Source organism: Manduca sexta, chromosome 26, assembly GCF_014839805.1.
Source record: "Manduca sexta isolate Smith_Timp_Sample1 chromosome 26, JHU_Msex_v1.0, whole genome shotgun sequence".
Taxonomy (NCBI): domain Eukaryota; kingdom Metazoa; phylum Arthropoda; class Insecta; order Lepidoptera; family Sphingidae; genus Manduca; species Manduca sexta.
This window is the reverse complement of record NC_051140.1, coordinates 8,537,728-8,556,897: the sequence shown is the minus strand read 5'-3', so window position 1 is coordinate 8,556,897 and position 19,170 is coordinate 8,537,728. Positions and strand designations below refer to the sequence as shown.

Sequence of the window (19,170 nt, the reverse complement as noted above, 5' to 3'; positions counted from 1 at the left end):
ATTAGCAAACATCAATTTTGATGGCTATAGTGTTGTGCCATCATATCGATTTAAATGCCCACGGAATATACGTCACACGACTATAATCTCATTAACACGCCTACGGTCAATATCCTATTAGCCCGTAAACGTATCTGCATGAAACCTCACATGTACCCCCATATAAGAGGAAAATTTGCTTGCAATATTCATTTCTTGTGAACGCTTCAAAACAAACAGTCCAGTACCTCCTTTATAACCCTTCAGTTAATTCTAATATCTGATTGTGCAATTTCCTTCTATTAGGCTCCATATAAATGTCCTCTAAAATGTTGGATTACCTTTCATTGGCTTTTGTTGTTGCTGTAAAAGTATTTAAAAAAACTACTCCAAATGGAAAAGTCACTGTTTACCTTGGCAAACGCGACTTCATTGATCATATGGATTACTGCGATCCCGTCGATGGAGTTGTGGTGGTCGATACCGAATATCTAAAAGGAAGAAAAGTTTATAGTCAGGTATTCAAATGTGGTGTTATGTGCTAGTAGAACATTCATAAATGACGTGTTATACTGACGTGCTTCTATTCCTTGAACAGCTGGTGACAACCTACCGCTATGGTCGGGAAGAGGATGAAGTGATGGGAGTGAAATTTTCTAAGGAAATGGTCATCGGACAAGACCAAGTCGTGCCTATGGTGAATGCTAAAATGGAATTGACTCCAGTCCAGGAAAAATTACTAAAGAAGCTCGGTCCCAATGCTTACCCTTTTACATTCAGCTTTCCGGAAATGGCACCCAGCTCGGTAAATTTTACATTTTGTTGAATTTTGATCAAAGCAATACAAAGTTCTACTCCAATAAGAATCGGTACTGTCTTGTCATCTTAAATGATAACGAGACGGAATGGGGGCAGAAGAGAATTCCGGATCTGTGATATCATCGGTCCGAAAAGAAAAACTTTTTAAGGTAGGAAAAGGCAAACGAGTTCGTCGATCGTCTGATGGTAAATAATAACATAGATTCACGACCGACGTGAACAATCCACACTGCCATAGGAATATTATGTACGCTATGGAAATTACAAAAGTCGGAGTTTGTTCTCCCTACGACAATCTTATTGGTCGTATGAAGTGCAACGACAAGAAAAACTAACCATAATATATGTGAATTAGGTAACACTGCAACCTGCTGAAGAAGATCAAGGTAAACCAATGGGTGTCGAATACTGCGTAAGGACTTACGTTGCTGAACAGGAAGACCAAAAAAGCCACAAAAGAAGCTCTGTTACACTGGCTATTAAAAAGGCATGTAAAATAATTATGTAGAATAGATAGAGGATTAATTACTAATGCACAATGCTAAGTCTGGTAATACTATTCTTTTTTCTTTTATTTTATAGCTACAACACGCCCCGATATCTCGCGGACGTCGCCTCCCAAGTTCTCTTGTGAGCAAAGGATTTACTTTCAGCAACGGAAAGATCACTCTTGAAGTGACCCTCGACAGGGAAATTTACTACCACGGGGAGAAACTTGCTGCTAATGTTATAATTTCAAACAACTCCAGAAAATCTGTCCGAAGCATCCGTTGTATTGTTGTACAGCATGTCGAGATAACTATGATCAACTCACAATTCAGCCGTCATGTTGCTTCCTTGGAGAGTCGTGAAGGATGCCCAGTTACACCTGGGGCTAGCTTATCCAAAACCTTCTACTTGGTTCCTTTGGCACGCAATAGCAAGGATGTGCGCGGTTGGTATTTAGAGAATATTTTTACTATTGGGCATATTTTTTAAAATACAATTTCTGCATCATCTATTTTACTAAAGAAGTAAAATAATTTAATATCTCATTGGATTTTAGGTGTGGCATTGGACGGTCATCTGAAGGAAGACGACGTAAATCTGGCTAGTTCCACTCTGGTTGCCGAGGGAAAATGTCCGTCTGACGCCATTGGTATCGTTGTGTCCTACACAGTGCGAGTCAAGTTGAATTGCGGAACCCTTGGAGGAGAGCTTGTTACTGACGTGCCTTTCAAACTGTTGCACCCTGCTGAAGGTTATACCTAAGTGCTTTACGTTAATTTTATTGTTCCTTAAGTACATCTATATATTTTGATATATAATTTACGTAGGTATTTGGAACTCAACTTTATATCTTAGGATTTTAAATAATGGCTTTCTACTAATGTTTGATGAGCTGCTAAAAATTTCCATATTAAACGGACACTAACAATGTAACTATAAACGAGATATATTTTTCATCAGGCACTGTTGAGCGACAGCGTTTTAACGCAATGAAGAAGATGCAGTCCATTGAAAGACATCGCTACGAAAACACACTTTATACCAACGAAGAAGAAGATAACATTGTTTTCGAAGACTTTGCGCGTCTTAGAATGAACGAGCCCGAATAAAAAAAGGATGATAAATTAACAAAAAAATAGTAAAAGCAAAAAAAAATAAAAAAAAATATGTAATCGAGCAAGGTGATAAAACTGATTCATTTCATCGATACATCCTGTTTCATTCACATATTTAACACCAATATGAATCATTGTAGAATAGATATTTTAAATTGATAAACCCTAAAGATGTTTTAAAGTATAATAATGTTATCAATTAAATTATTATATGTAACCAAAATATTTTTATATTAGCATATCATTATATAGTAATTTAATTTGGCTTACCTTTCCAAAATGTTATCCTAATAAATAACCATCACCAGAAAAATGCAGAGTTTTATTTTTGTCAAACTTTTAAAAGTTCGATACAAATCGAATATGTGATGTGTACACTACGACAAATCGTATCAAACTAACAACAAAGTTTAAATAAGATTGCAATTGTCATCTCAAACCCTTTACAATCGACTACAAGTTTTGAAAGGGGTTGCGTGTCCCCGCCCAATTTTTTTTACACTGCGCGGCATCTTAGACATGCAAAGGCATTGCAATATCTGTCCTGCCCCGACAAAACTGTTTTTATTTTGAGTGGGCAATGTTTTACTTTGAATTTTTGTTTTATTTTATTTATATCTAAATTAATACAATTAACTATAATAGATGTTGAAGATTTTTATACGACTAATCAATAAACTTAAAGTATCACATTCTTGGTCTAGCAATCGTAATTTAATTTTAACCTGGATTTTATTTTATAATTTTCTGGCATGGTGTATCTGAGACTAAAATCTAAATTCTGAAGAGGTCTACCCTGATGTCTACATCAAACAAACATGTGAATGTTGAAACTAGGTATAAAAGAACTAGTAGGGTGCACGGACGGAATAGATTGAGGGTGGGCGAGTAGTTATCATTTTGATGTTAACCGATCAGAGCACTACGGGTGTAGTTGAAATTATTTTCCAAAAAGGTTGACGGTGAAAATCAACATCCATTTCTTATTTTGCAAGTTTAATAATTTTAGTTATTAATAGTACGTAGTAGTAAGCGACCTTAATATCCTAGACAGAACACCACACAACTCTGATGAGGGAACGGAAACGAAAACGAAACGAACGAAACGGCAAAATAGGCTCGTTAAGTAGGCGCGTTGATAATATGTACCTAATACGAAAGTGCCTCCTTGCATACTTCTTAAAGAATTCTGTTACCACATCGCATACCCAAATCAGGATTCCTTTACAACAATTACCCTAACAGTGCCGATTCGTGCGGAATATTTCAAAACTGCACGACCTTGCCATATCCGTGTGGCGACTTGTCAGCAGCTCCTCAATCACTTAATTTAGAAAGTACCTATTTAACGCAGTTTCCTAATAAGTAGGTCATAGTCTAATACATGGCTACATAACATCACGCCGATTTTCTTTTTCCTACAGACAAAGATGTCGTTATACCAACTTTTCAACTAGTTTATGTCACATGTAATAGGGGATAAGCCTATTGCTATTTTCGGGGCTCTATTCCAGACTCCGGGCTAATTCTGAGCAGATACATTTAATATCACTAGTACCCGACCCGGGGAGCGATCCCGAGATCTCAACACGGCAGTCGTACCACAATAAAATTATGCCACCGATCCTGTCTCAGAAGAAGGTAACATATTTAATATTATTTTAACGAATGCACTTGAAGAGTAAGTATAAAATTGAAATAAACCATTTTTTTTTATTTAATGGCGGTTTTTTATATTATTTTCCTCCTAGTGTTTCAGAGATTTTCATGGTCGCGGAATGGAAGCTGTGAAATACTATTATAAGTAATATAAAATACCGCGATAAAATAATAAAAAAAAAAAACAAATTATTTTAATTTCTAACTTTCGTGTAAACTGTAAACATAAGAAATCATTAAGTACTTATAAAATTATTAAATAAATTTACATTAGATTTTCTTCTTTGCAGTAACACAGGTTGGTAAGGCAGTGAGACATCAACATAACCGCTTGGTTGCCCTCCACGAAGATTGGGCGGTAGTAATAAGGTGCTAAGTAAGTAATTTCCCATACGTACTTATTATTATAATAGTAAATTGTTTTTGAAATTATTTAGGTAGGCACTTACATTTTTAACTTACAACGAAGCTTTTTATATTCATCTTGTCTCTTACGCAAATAATTATTATTCCTACCACTTCGCTGAGGAATAAATGGAACAGACTGCAGTACAAACTGCTATTATTATCAATGCTTTACTGCAAAACACATCCTGATGAAACGTTTAGTTTTCGCATGGTTTTTAAAACCAGTTCCGTGGACAATGGCCTGGGAAGACAGTAATGTCCTTTAATCAAAGGGTTCGTCCGCAAACCAGTTTGACCACTTCGCAGTGTGAGAAAGGACAAATGACCCTTTATTTGCATGTCGGCAATGATACTAAAGGTATGGCAATTTTATTGTGACACACGGCCGCCAAGAGCGTTGGATAAAAATATTAGATAGCTGTTGGGACGTAAGTAGTACATCGCATAATATATTATTTATAGTTATTTTATTAAATGACTGCTTATTTTTCGACTAATCTAAATGCTTATAGGCATTAAGTACATAAGTAGGTACTACGGTTTCTACCTACGTGTATTAAATTCCTGTACCAAAATAATTTTAAGTACTATGTACTATAGAATTTTCAAATAATATTAACATTTACTCTATAACCTAACATAGATAAAGGTTTTCCGACTGATACTAACACTTATTTTTTTCAAAATCATTTTTTAACTTTTTTAACTTGACAACAATTACCATTAGTTATACTCGACACTACAGGCAGCCCTGTGTATACTGTCTCAAGCTGTCCCTTCATTATTCCACCCTTCCGGACAAGTGCAAGCCACCCTTGGCTATTGAAGGTGAGCTCAGACAATGGCCGCAAGTAACAAGCAGACAGCACTGGACAACAGTTCCCACGAAGAACTGGTCAAACGGGTTTGTCTAAGGGTGGACCCTTTGACCGTCTTGTGAATTCGTACGTGATAACCGTTATTTCGCAAGGATTAATTTGTGGGAATAGTAATGGAACTTGGAAGTAATAAAATAATTTATTACTTTTTTTTTATTGAATATTTTATCGTTAGTGTCTAGTACATTTATTTTGAATAAGCAGGTATAAGTATAGTTTTGCAGATAAATTTTATATTTTAGAATTAAAATTTACTTGTACAAAAAGTTGCAGAAATAAATCGCGTGGGATTTTTTATTTTGCATCATGACCTACTTGAAATTATAATCTTTTGAAAAGTTACTATTTTTAATACAATCATTCTTCTTACCTACCTAGGGTCATAACAACTTATTAGCAGGGTTTACTTAATAAGTACATCACTTAGTCCTGGCTATTAATAGCATCAATATTAGAATCGTTAGCTCCCAAGTCTCTCCTTATTTGATTGTGTTTTTACTTGGATATTAAGTAGACTAAATCTCCTGTCTTCCGAAATGCATCTCTATGATCATCTTATAACGTTATTTTATAAAGGCATTGAAATATGAAATCTTAAACCAGCATCACAATTATCTACAGCATACTTATTATTATACCTTTTATTATACCAACCCTCTCTTATTGTGTTTTTTCATCTTCGTCGCGTGCCGAAGATACGTTTGTTGGTCTAAGGGTCTTTACACGGAGATGTGGTCCATTATCGCTCCCCTATGCGTACAAAGCAACCTGTTTCATTTGTTTATTTAACGGTTAGCTGACTTGTAAATAATTGTTGCGCTATCTTTGTATTTGAATCAAAGGTTAAATTCAACTGATGGTTGAATATTGATTTATAAAGATTTATGTTTGAAGACTATGTACTAGGAACTAACTATGTGGACTGTTATTTCATGTTGTAATAATAATCTGTTCAAAAAATATCATGAAATATTATTTATGTATAAGAATGCTTGTAACGGACTAATTGACAATGTTACTGTAAATCTTACATCAACAGTCAATCTACTCTAAAAATAAATTTCTTATTATATTACTAATTACACAGCCAAATAATTCTTCGTTGAAATTTCGTGATTAATCTTAGTAATATTTATTTATTACAGTCTATCAACATTTAATTTGGCCGTTGCTGCAATTGCAAAATAATAAAAGGTAAAGTTATCTCCCGTCGATCAAACCTGTATGACCGGTGCGGAAACGTGAGAAGTACCATCATTGACCCCTTGATTTGCATCAATATTACAATAGATGAAGGACTTATGTGTCCAAAAGAAGGGTTTCTATGAGTGACAGAGTTTTTGATAAGATACAAAAGCTTCATCATTTATATTTTTTCAGTGTGGAGAAGTTTTTATAATATGCATATCTGATAGGTTGATTACGACTGTTACATACAACATAGGTAGTACGTAGTGGGAAGTTAAAAAGTTCGTGTATTTTGCGAAATTAATTACATGGTATAATAAATAACTTGTATCGATAATGTTAAAATTCTATACAGTAAAGAAATATCTTTATGTTTACATTGCCCATTACTTATGTATTGAAAGTAGTTTGCATAACACATTTACGTGTGTGTGTAGTGTCAGTGAAAAAACATACGTCCCCCCCGTGACCATGACGGCCGCAGTCTTCGACACGTCGGGAGAAAAAGTAGTTTAATTTCAATGTATCACATTCGCGTAAACATAATAAATCATTATACGTCAGTAATTAGTTATTAAGCTCATATTATTAGGCTTTTACCGGTGCTTTTTTATTTTAGAGAACAATTTAATATATTTTTTCTCATACGAATGTTAATAAAACAAAACTATAATATCGATTTTTAATCTATATAATAAATAGTTATAACAACAGTAACACTGGAAATAATTAAACTTAAACTAATTATAACGATTAATTGCTATAGGTTGCAACACATAAGCTTGGCCTGTTGCTCTATCTACGACGTGTCCAGTAGATGGTTCTAAGAAAAGTCTAGGTACAGTAACTGCTGCAGAAATATCAGGTTTATGATGCTGTCTTACTCCGGCCCCACCCTCGTACGGAACGTAATGGTTCACATCTGGAAGTTTCTTAGGAAGTTCAGTTGTCGTTTTTTCAACCTCATCATTTTTGGTGACGACTAACACCACTTGATTTCGCTCACTTTTAGGCTTATGATCTTCAATTTTCTGTTCTTTTCTTTGCTGGTTTCTTCTTGGTTTGACATAGGTTTCTTCGTCTTCAGGATAGTCTGCGTCTTCTGGGGCAGCTGTTTGTGTCTCACTATTTCTTTTCTTTTGAGGTTTGACTTCTCCTTCGTACACTTTTTCTTTTTTTTCAGCTACTATTCTTCGTAATGGATGAGCTCTTTTAGCTCTACCGTTTTCTTCATAGCTGGATCTTTCTGGGTCATACTCTTCTGTCCCATATGTGTGTCCACTGGGTTCATCATAAGTGTTCTTGTGATCATTCTCATGGTATGAGCCGTCGTCAGCATCGCTCTCATAGTCATCGTTACCATGATTTCCGACATGTCCAGCGTGATTTAAATCCCAGTAATGTTCTCCGTACCCGCCTTTTTTGTCTCCCCAACGGACCTATACGATAATTTAAATTATTGTTACTTCAAGAAAAAATAAACAAATCAATAAATATCTTCGTTTTGAAATATAAGAGAAATGAAATTTAGAAGGCAGCATTGTTAATAGCATAGAAATGGAAAAATAGTGGCTGAAAAATTACGCAAACACAATATAAAATGAAATAGAACGAGTTGGTTATGACAGACAAATAAAAAATATGTAGATATAATGAACAAAAAATATTACATTAAGTTGGTATTTTCTGCAAGAATTTTCAATTTATGTTCTGAGCAATTATATTGGTTTTGCCGAACTTACATTAAATTATAATAAGCATAAAGGAAGAACATAGATGAAAATCATTGCAAAGATCAGTTATAAAGCATTAAAAGCATACTTTAGCAGCGAACAGTCCTGCTGAGGGTCTGGACCTCTCATGACGCTCAGTGAAGTGGCGTTCGCTTCCCAAACGGTGGCCCTGATCGAAGTCCTCCGAGGTGGGCAAATGCCTGTACCTTCAGCGAGCCAAGCGAAGCGAGACAGAGAAAGAAACACAGAAAAGTTAGTGACAGAGCAAGATAGAATGTTCGTTACTTTTCCCATATCCCTGTGGTTCTTAAAGTCTTTCTTCTCATATCGTTGCTCCCACGTGTCAGGGTCCTCGCAGACGTGACCGAACTCTATCTTGTATGGGCTCAACTGTACTGAGAAAAAATCCCTATAAAGCAAATTATACTTTTTCACTAAATCATTAGTGAAGCTATTGGTTTGTTTTTAATCTTGTACTTTTCAAAAGTCAATTTCGTTACTTCTTACAAAATGTGTTCTATAAAGTAATGTTGCAGTCAATGAAGCTATTTTTCATTTTTAAGTTTAATGAAATGCTCAAATTTTTATTTTCGGCTTCCATCTATATAGTTTGTATTATTTTTCTATTCACATAACGGTAATTAAATAAACCAGCTAGATACAAGACATCTAAATACAAAATCGATATTGAAAACCGGATTTCAAAGAGTTTGTAAGCATTAATTTAATTGCGCTTTTTATTGATCAATCTTACACAGTTAAGTAAACAAAAGAAAAAAGAAGCTGTTGCAAATGAATCGAAACCACTTGCATACCATAATTACAATAGATCTCGAGTGGAACGAAGGTTAAGATTTAAATAATTGTCACGAGGCCGCTTTCTTATTTAAAATGAATGAAAATTAATTAAAGTGTACCACTTACTGGAAGAATTTCGCTTGGGCCTCTATCGTGGATGGGTTGCTAGGTGGGGTCCGAACTGTGACGCAGCGAACGGGAGTCCATTGTAACCCAACTTGAATGAGTAGTAGGTACCAAAGCCATTTCTGGAAATATAATTAAAAATTAAATTGAATATGGGAAAACAATAAATGTAGTTACATTTAGTACTATATTTGTATTCGATTTTGGCTGATAAAATATGGCATTTAATTGTTCTAATTTGTTTTGTGATAATAAAATGTTCAGTATGTATTTTAATGATGGTTAAATATTTGAAATAAGATTCTGCCTAGCGGTCAATATAATATGTTTTTACAAAAATAAGTTTACTGCAAGTAAAAATAATGTGTAAATCTAAAATTTCAAGTACTAAATCAATTATTTTACACAAAATAATTGAGCGCGCACGTGAAATTGCAACGTAAACACTGAAAACATCGTTTACTTAGTAATTTCACACCGAGTCATGCGTATAATAGATATTAATTAAAACCAGTTCACTAGCACTGCACAGCACATTTTATAGTATTCAAATTTACTCGAATTGTAAATAATCGATTCGGGAATATCGAGTACCGTTGTGTCGAATACACGTTGTGACATCTCGGCTGTTTGATGGTGGTTCTGTGTTGTCGGCGACAGTTACTTCATTTATAGACAAGACGGTAGCAATTCACCGCGTTCAGGTGTCGACAACTATTTGGAGCTAGATCGACGATGACCCCATAGGCCACTGGTCAGTGATTTCATTTTTTTTTTTCATGAAATTCATAACGGATTTCAAAATGACCCGAAAAATAAGTAAGAAATAAGTATTTCCGCACCGGTGCTAATTTTATTCTTTATAAAGCAATTACCAAAAGTAAAGGTACTAATGTACTTATTTTTGTTAGATAATACAGTATTATGGCTACTTTCAAAAACATACCTGGGATGCAGGAACTGTAAGAAGAAATTTTAGTATTCCATTAATTAATGTAAGTATAAGGGCAATAGAATTGCACTATAAAATGTCATTTTAAATATAATCGATCTATTCCATTCCGTCTCTCCAGTGCGTATATTATTATTATTATCATCTTAAAACTCTATAGTAGAGTCTATATTTCCCACTACAGAATTTTTAATAAGGTTGTTGGGTCACAACAACCAGGCACGAACCATTATTATTACCAAAATGGCAGTAAAATATTCTAATCGAAACAAATAATCTTGTATGTACAAATGTGCACGATCTATGCATTTTAACATGAATGCATAACGGAATCGCACCGCGTCGATGGAGGCGAGGTGTTTTGTTGATTGTATTCGGAACCCAAGCAGAACACGCTAAATTGTTTTCGAATGATTTATCACTTATATATCGCGTATACAACCAATCATTAATGGTCTTTATTTTTAAAGATTTAGTAGCTTTATCCTATTTTTTTTTATCTTGGCTGCAGAATGTTGACGTTATTGCTGCCAAGTGCCATACAGCATTGACAAACTTGAACGTATTTTTTATTATTTTTATATTAATAAAACGACCAAATAGCTCGCCTGGTTGTATGCAGCAACACTACCCAAAACTTTGCATTACAAAGCATTCCTTGGCACTGAATTCCTCTCGTCAGTCCAAAATTTCAAATGTCAACTGTCACAGTACACAGAAATTAAAAATAAAAGCGTTAATTAAATAATAATATTCAGAATTTATCTAACTTGTAATAAGTAGGACTATTTTGTTCTATGGCGTATTTCAATTTTCTGTTCCAGTTTATAGGTCATATTTATTTTGAAAAACCTATATATTTAAAACAAAAATATTTACGCGAATGTTAGACATTAAATTAAAATTTACATATTTTTCAGATTTTATCGCGGTTTTTAAATTTAAATTTTTACCCGACGTTTCGAAGACTTTGCAGCTTTCATGGTCGCGAAACCGGGATAAAATCCGAAATATAGGTTAATTTTAATAATTATTGAGTCATCCGTCTGAAACTTCATCAACGACCAATTAATTAATATTTGCTTAATTGTTTGAGTCATTTGTTACATAATTCTGCGTTACTTTTAAGTACCTAATTGCCTAACACAAAAAATACTGTTAATGACCCTTTCCGTAACGGATATAGCCATTGCTTGAAATAGAGCAGCAAATTAACTTTTTGTAGAGTTATAAAATAGTAAAAACAAAAGTTTGAATATCGAGATTGGAGGTAACAATGATTGTTTCATGTTGCACAATATGGCTGATGATCGGTAAACGCGCAAGTGGGTAACCCGCTGACAGATGGTCATCGTCGCTCATACATAAATCTTTAAAATAATAACTGTATTAAACATCTCTTTTTTTTAAAAAAAAAAAAAGGGAATAGGATAGGATAAAAAAGGGTACAATTTCACTTTTCTCGTTTCTGGGGATTACCCCAGATTCTAGGTTGAAATTTATATTTTATTTGTATATATATAAGACAAACATACGAATATCAGCCAATTTCCGCACTATGTATCCTGCTAAACCGAGCTCCGAAAGTATATTATGCCTAAGTTGAAATTGGCCTTGTATGATTTAAATGTATATTACACATATATTTACACCAAAATATATGTGTGTACATTGCAGGTACAAGCAAAACTGATGCCCTTTAAGCCTTCCTGTTTTCCGAAACCGTGCTTGTTGCGCCGAAGAAGCTTACATGGGCTAATACGATATACCGCAGAAACTTGAAATTGGTAATGAGGACCTTAGTCGCTATAAAGGAACACCGAAACATTATTGTAGTTGTAATTTCGAGCGTGAAATCAGCAGGATAGATAAGGATAGCAATTATAGTACATGTAAGTATGTACCGTAAATAAAAACGTAATTTCGAACTACATTAATTTAACTTCTACTTGTATCATTTTGTAAGTAGGTATATCACAACCTAATTATTGTCGTAAAGTTCATTCCTGGCGGAAATACGCTCTGCGAAGATTCGACGAAGCATAAAAACAAGTAACAGTTACGCGAAAATATTGCATAAATATCCAGTGGATTCGACGAGGTTTTTTTATGCAGAACATAATCTGTACTGCGTTGTTTTGTTGCTGGTATATTTGAATTGGGTAATATTGATTTAAATAATAGATATTGGGTGTGTATTAAAGTTTTCTCAGTAATTCTAAGCAGCCCCGGATCTATGGGAGGGCAAACCGGGGCCCATGCCCCGGGCGGCTAATTCAGATGGCGGCAAATCCAAACTTAGCAGACGAATAAACAACTCATAATTAACGCAACTTTGACTATTGAGACATGCAGAACATTACATGGATAAATTATTATTTCCTGCGGGGCGCGAAATGATGACGATGATGATTACAAAGTTAAAAATATAGGTGGTCGGGAGCGGCTTTATCTAGATTTTGTCCCACCTCCAAAAAATTCAAGATCCAGGTCTGATCTAAGGCGTACTTATATTGAACCACATTTACTTGATTGGACTTTGATTTCTCTCTCTTATTTTAATAGTCATTAGATTTACTTTAACAAATTTAAAAAATCTCTACTGCCTATCGTCGAAACTACTCGTCTAGCTATTTTAGCTTAAAATGTTGTAGTTGCTAATCTTTAGCAGCATCAACACACAAACTTGAGAGAGCATAATTCAAAACTTGATGCAAATTTTATCTGCAAGGTATATCCAAATTAGTTGATTACCTTAGTATATAGTAAAATTCCATTAGATGCTATATTTGAATGCATTTTCGCTGTCATGTCCAAGATCGGAGTAGTGTTTAGAAATTATAAAAATCTTGAACTCTAAATATAAATCACTTAAAGGCCTTAATGATTTATGGTCGAAGACGGAACACCCAATCGTAATGCGAACTAGGTTAGTAATAGGGAAACGGAAAGTGTTCCGCTTTCCCTTTAGGCTTTGTTATATCAGATTCGTTGTGGGAATCGAAAGGTATCGACTGTGCCTATATTATGAATAATCGTTTTCTTGAAGAAAGTTAAGGTCAAATAATATATACCTTATCATGTATACCTAGAACTTATTAATTATAAACACACACTTCACGCCTTTTCCCCTAAGAGGTAGGTAGAGATGCAACCAGGGCACCCATTTTACGCCTGTGTATTACATCTTATGATGTGATAGGGGGATAGCTTATTGCCATATCGGGCATAACCTCTAGGCAACCCCAGGTCGTGCTTTTTAATGAAATTATAAGACTAATATCCAATATTAGAATAAGGTGACAAGCAGAAGACAGACTTCTCGAAATTAAGCGAAGTTATTAAAATTCGGGTGGTATTCTTCTGTTCATGGGCAAAAGGCTTTTCAAAGACCAGACATTTCTTGTTCGTCTCGTCAGTTTTTTATAATAGAAATGCATTACCCGTAGAATTTCTAATAACCTTATTTGAATAGAACTATAACTAAAGTACGTCTAGGAAGTCGTTCAACCTAAAATTGCTTTAGTCGTGAACATTTTGACCCACCTACATTTCATTGTCATTCATTATAATAGAAACACGAAGTAACTGTTCTAAAGAGATCCATTGTAATTTAAACTCTAGATTGTAACCTTGGCAGATTCGTCCAAAATTTTGCGATGTGAGTACGTTAGTTTGAATATAAACAAAACGTGTAGAGTCAGTGCAAGTTAAATAACAACTATTATAAGAAAACTAGTGCTATAATTATATGTTGATTTATTGAACTATAAAACGTCATCTGGCATAAAATTTATTTACTTTAATTATTAAATAAAGTTTTTGCTATGAATTAAAATATCAATATTTAATATTTCCAATTGATTAGTTAAGTTTTTAAACTTTTTAAGTCTACTTTGGAAAATACATAACCGTGTTCAAATATTATTTGAACCGCATCGACAGCATTCAAGCGTAAAACCGTCTGATAGAAAGTGTTATAAATTCGTTTTCTTTCTACTTTATAAAAGGGAGATTTGACACCGTACCTGTCATTTCCATTGAGCACACGCAAATTACTGTTCATTGCATTTAGTTTTGAAACATGGACGCGAAAATACTGGTAAGATTTTTTGTCACAAAACTTTAATTGGGTTTCTGGATCACTGTTTTTGTGTTTTATTGTTTCTATTAGTTGTGCTTTTTGGTTTTGCATTTAATTTGAATCTTATATTTTTATACTTATCAGTTTTTAGAATAGTAAGCTTATTTTAAGAACTTATAATTTTAATCATGGCTTACATGAACTTGAATAAAGCTTTACTAACGCTTTTTCGTTATGTTAGTAGGTTTTCCACTTACACTTGTATAAAGAAAATAAATGTATCACTCTAAGGTCTGTACTTTATCTTGGATATAATTGCCAAATGATGTAATTCGAATCAAAGGAATGGAAGAATTAATTATGAAGAAAATAATTAAAAGCCCACAGTATTTTTTTAATATCTGAAAAGTGAATTAAAAAATATTTTATATTTGAGCGATATCGGAAATAACAGTCATTCAAACACATCCTGTTTTCTTCTTTTTGAGGTTATTTCTAGCACATCCAATTATTTCTTAAATCATTAAATAACAAGATTATCTTCTTACCAATTAAACATAATTATTTCCTAGTTAATAGTCGAGTGAGTTTACATTCTGATTGTCGTAACATAATAATTGTGCGTTACTTTTTAAGTGTTTAGTGTATCAGAATGTAACTATCTGCATATATAGTAGTTGTACATAATGGTGTTATTACCTAAATAATGACAGTAATTCAAATAAGAACTTTGTACTTATAAGTTAGATTCTTTACATAGGTACTAATAAGTAGTAAGAAAAGATCCTTTTTTTATAAATTTATTGCAACGATCCCGAAATCAATATATTTTTATTGCTAAAAAGCGTCTTACTTTCATTACAACTGCGAAATTGTAGTAATAATCAAAGTTATATACTTACCTAGGTAAAAGCAGTTTGCTTTAAAAATCATGCCTTTTGCGCCTAGCATTGCCTAACAGCAACATTCGCTTTGGTGCGTGCTCTGAATGAGTCCAAGCCTTTATTTATATAACAGCAAGGTTTAATTAGAGCTCATTATATTTAAGTATTACCTAACTCGAGTTATAGAAGTATGCATAAACTTAAAAACATCGCTGACATAATAAAGGATATATTATTCGGAGGTTCAATTTATGCTTTAGTATAAAATTATATAAAACAAAGGAATCCTCTATTAAAGTAATATAGTGTTGGAGTATATATAGAGATAAAAAATAAAATGACTTGAAAGGAAGGTACAAAAAATATGAGAGTGGAGTAATATCCTAAAATAAATTAAAACCGTAATAGTATTAAAATAATATGTGTATAGAGGTTTAACAAATGTTTATAAACACGTAGTTTATATAAGAACTAAAAAATACATGAATGCTCTCAATATTTATATTTATTACTATTTTAAGTCATCTAAATTACGTTACATCATAATAGATTACCATTAAATTAAACTTAATTCAGTGAATTAACGAATAATTTGTAAAACATTAACAATCGAATACCAATTAGAACATTCGATCCAAACAGAATAGCACAATCATCTCATTAAAAAAATCTCATCTTCTAGCTATTATTAGCATGCATAGTGGCTACAACAGTAGCATGGTCTCTACCATTCTACCCAGTTCCCAGAGTTCCGCTGAGGGTCACCAGATTTGCGCCGCCTTCACCGCCACGTCGCGTACCAAGTAAGTGTAGCAACTGTCAATTTAATAGTTGAAAACTTGTGTAGTGTTTCCCGGCCACGAGACAACAGCATCTGTGTGATGTCTTAGTATAAAATAATAGAAAAACTAATCTAATGTTATAAAAGCGGCGGACGGAATGCTGAGACGGATGTTCAAAACCGAAGGGCACACACCTCTGACTTTTCTAAAAATTATGTGTGTATTCTTTGTGAATTATCGCTTGCTTTAGCGGTGAAAGATATCATCGTGAGGAAACCTACGTGCGTAAGAATTTTTAGTGTATGTGAAATCTGTCCATGCGCTCTAGACCACCATGGTGGACTAACACCTAATTCGAATCAATAGTAGAGGAGACCCGTGCCCAACAGTGGGACAGTATATAATACCTGGCTGGCATTTTTATAATTATATTATAATCTAATAAGAATAATTTATGAGATTTATAGCTCCAAGTATCAAGACAACGTAAGCAATGTTATAAATTATAACATGAAGTATTTTCGTGAAATTCTATTTAGTTTCGTAAGATCGTTAGGAATAATAATGACATATTTCTAATTGATTTTAACTTTAAATCCTTGATAGAGTCTGATGTAAATTCGATAGTCAATTGCACTAGTTGTAGTAGTCGACCTAATTTGAACATTAATTTAGCAATCCAGTTTACATTTCTTCCTTTCACAGCTTCGTTTCGGTGCTAAATTTATTTGGTAATCACTTTGCTTGTTCTACTCGTGCGGGAAACCTGTTTGAAGCCAATTACAGTAAGAATCGAAAATGTTCAAAATTATATAAATTTCAGTTATGTGTACTTTATTCATTAGCACGTACGTTATATTTTCGAAATTAAGTTGGAGCACAATAATATATTTTAACAATATCATTCTATGCCGAACCAGTATATTTTGAACAAGCCGGCATAATTGGGTCGAGGGATAATCATCCTTCATCAGTTGATACCCTCTCTGGATAGCACTTTACTTAGCATCAAGTCACGACATAGCTGTACCCATATACAAAAAAACAATAGATTTTTGATTCAGATACAGACTTGAGCATAATCGTACATAGGCTTTACATATTGTTTCTTTTAAGTTTGAACTAATAAAATAACAAACAATACGATACTTTTTAGTCGAACCAGCAGATGAAGATGATCACAGGCATCAACAGAGGCCAAAACGAGGCCATGATTACGACCACGACTCTGGTCATCATCGAGGGACCGGCGGAGTCACCGGCCCGGTCCACACGTTCGTAAAGACGGACAAAAACGCAAACTACAAATGGGGTGTGAGGCATCATGTCGGAGACAAATATGCCTCGTAAAACGTCTCTACAAGATTTCTGTTACGTAATTTATTTAGTTATACTTTTAGATTTTATTGTTATACTTTTAAATTAAAATAGTTTAAAATGTTTGTTGGTTTCATTTCATATTCTTTTATAATAATCCGTATTGTGGTTTGACAATAATTGTTGTGTTACATAAGTACATTTTGTAATATCATTGAATATTATGCAAAAGTTCTACTAAGTAAAAGAATTTCAATACCTCAATTCAAATTCGCTAATTATAAATTATTTAAAACAATTCGAATTCAGAATTTCAAACTCTTCCGACTTTTACTTAATTGTTTACGTGCTTGTTTTATTGCAACCATTTCCAAATTTAGGAACGAAATAAATTTTACGGATGCACAAAAAGTTTTCGAGACGTGCTCCAAATACTGACACGGTTGTCGTCACATCTCTAGTTTCAGACTCTTTTTATAAATACTAGATATAATTTCTAAAGACTCTTGTAATAGCTGCTAATATTTTTCAATACGTACATAAAAGTCACGTAATTATGCGTCACAGTATTTGTTACAAAACGTGAACAACACAATTAAAGTTATTTAAGAAAATAAATTAAATAAAGTGGTCAAAGAAACTACAATTTGCGCTATGATGAATTAGTGTTACAAAATTAAAACTTATATCTTTGTACTACTACAAATATGCATACATTCAACTCTTTTGAACTAGTTAGATAAGTACTTGATTAGTATCTATAGACTAACCTTGATAGTCAATGTGCTAATAGATTAACATAGTATCATAAAAGCAGATATGCTAATGGTAAATTTTAATTAAAGTACCTACACTCCTAATTTAATCTAAGGTTTACGCAAGAAAGCGTTGAATATTGATAAAATAAATTGGATATTTTGAAACATTTTTAGTTGGTACCTTATTGATGTTTTATTACATAAAGCCAACATTAATTATAAAGGGCAGACAGTTCAATAATAATATGACCACCTTTCGAACAAGAATGTTAACGACTTAATTAAAATATGAATTAGCGTTAAAATCCTAAACATATTTGTTATTTGAAACAATGTGTAAGTACAACCTATAAATCTGAAGTAACTACGAATAACTACGATCATTACATTTGCTCGTGCTTCACGACTTCTCTGTAAACGCTCCTCGTCGAATTATAATTTAACAAGCCTAAACACAAGCCAAATTTCACTGATAATTTTGCTTCTAAATAAATCATGGTATAAAGTTTAAGTATATCTAGTAGTCTAATAAGTTATCACTCGAATATTATGAAATAAACACTTGAAGCGACCTCCGCAACCTTCACTTATAGATACTCAATGAAAGTTTATTGAAGAGAATACCTTTAATCAAAATGTTTAGCGCGGTACAGTGACATAAAGTGATTCTTAATTCAAAGTTCAAAATTAAGTAGCTCTCGATAATCTGCTCCGAAAATAATGAAATCTGATATGGCGATAGGCTCGCTCACATGATGGGACAGAACACATTGGCGAAAAGTGGGTGCCCTGGTTACGCCTATGCATACCCCTTGGCAGATAAATGCTTGATGATGTGTTTGTGATAATCTGAGATTTCTCGTCTCGTCATTTACTTAAACATACTCTTATAAGTTTTCTTTAAAAAACCTAATAAGATGTAAAACAAGAATCGGTGATTTCGCTTATAAGAATATAGAGATTCAGTGGACAGAGACTTGGCTGTGCCCCCAAGCATTGTGATATCCATGGCCAACCGTGTCCACTTACCATCAAATATACTGTCATTGTGTCTGCCTCCGTATAATAAAAAAAAAATTACGTAATTAAAAAAAAAAGTAGCTTAAATTAATGATTTTTTGGTCTAACCTTTACTAACTTCATGATTAAACCACAATATAATGTTCACAAGGGCAATTACGGAACAACGTCCACAATACGG

General features: G+C 33.5%; 3 protein-coding genes across 3 annotated transcripts; 2 read left to right on the top strand and 1 right to left on the bottom strand.

The window, feature by feature from the left end:
- The first annotated feature begins 180 nt into the window (after positions 1 to 180).
- On the top strand, positions 181 to 2,715 carry LOC115445684 (arrestin homolog). Its single transcript, XM_030172055.2, has 6 exons — positions 181 to 497; positions 578 to 784; positions 1,154 to 1,285; positions 1,381 to 1,732; positions 1,844 to 2,038; positions 2,248 to 2,715. The coding sequence occupies exons 1-6, from the start codon at positions 297 to 299 to the stop codon at positions 2,394 to 2,396; spliced, it is 1,236 nt and encodes a 411-aa protein (XP_030027915.1). The 5' UTR covers positions 181 to 296; the 3' UTR covers positions 2,397 to 2,715.
- A 4,544-nt stretch (positions 2,716 to 7,259) lies between these two features.
- On the bottom strand, positions 7,260 to 9,839 carry LOC115445670. Its single transcript, XM_030172034.1, has 4 exons — positions 9,787 to 9,839; positions 9,193 to 9,314; positions 8,554 to 8,677; positions 7,260 to 7,974 (listed from the first exon to the last, which is right to left on the bottom strand). The coding sequence occupies exons 1-4, from the start codon at positions 9,811 to 9,813 to the stop codon at positions 7,276 to 7,278; spliced, it is 972 nt and encodes a 323-aa protein (XP_030027894.1). The 5' UTR covers positions 9,814 to 9,839; the 3' UTR covers positions 7,260 to 7,275.
- Positions 9,840 to 14,009: 4,170 nt separating this feature from the next.
- On the top strand, positions 14,010 to 17,311 carry LOC115445664. Its single transcript, XM_030172025.2, has 3 exons — positions 14,010 to 14,246; positions 15,795 to 15,915; positions 17,051 to 17,311. Exons 1-3 carry the CDS (start codon positions 14,229 to 14,231, stop codon positions 17,242 to 17,244), a joined length of 333 nt encoding a protein of 110 aa, XP_030027885.1. The 5' UTR covers positions 14,010 to 14,228; the 3' UTR covers positions 17,245 to 17,311.
- Positions 17,312 to 19,170: the final 1,859 nt, after the last annotated feature.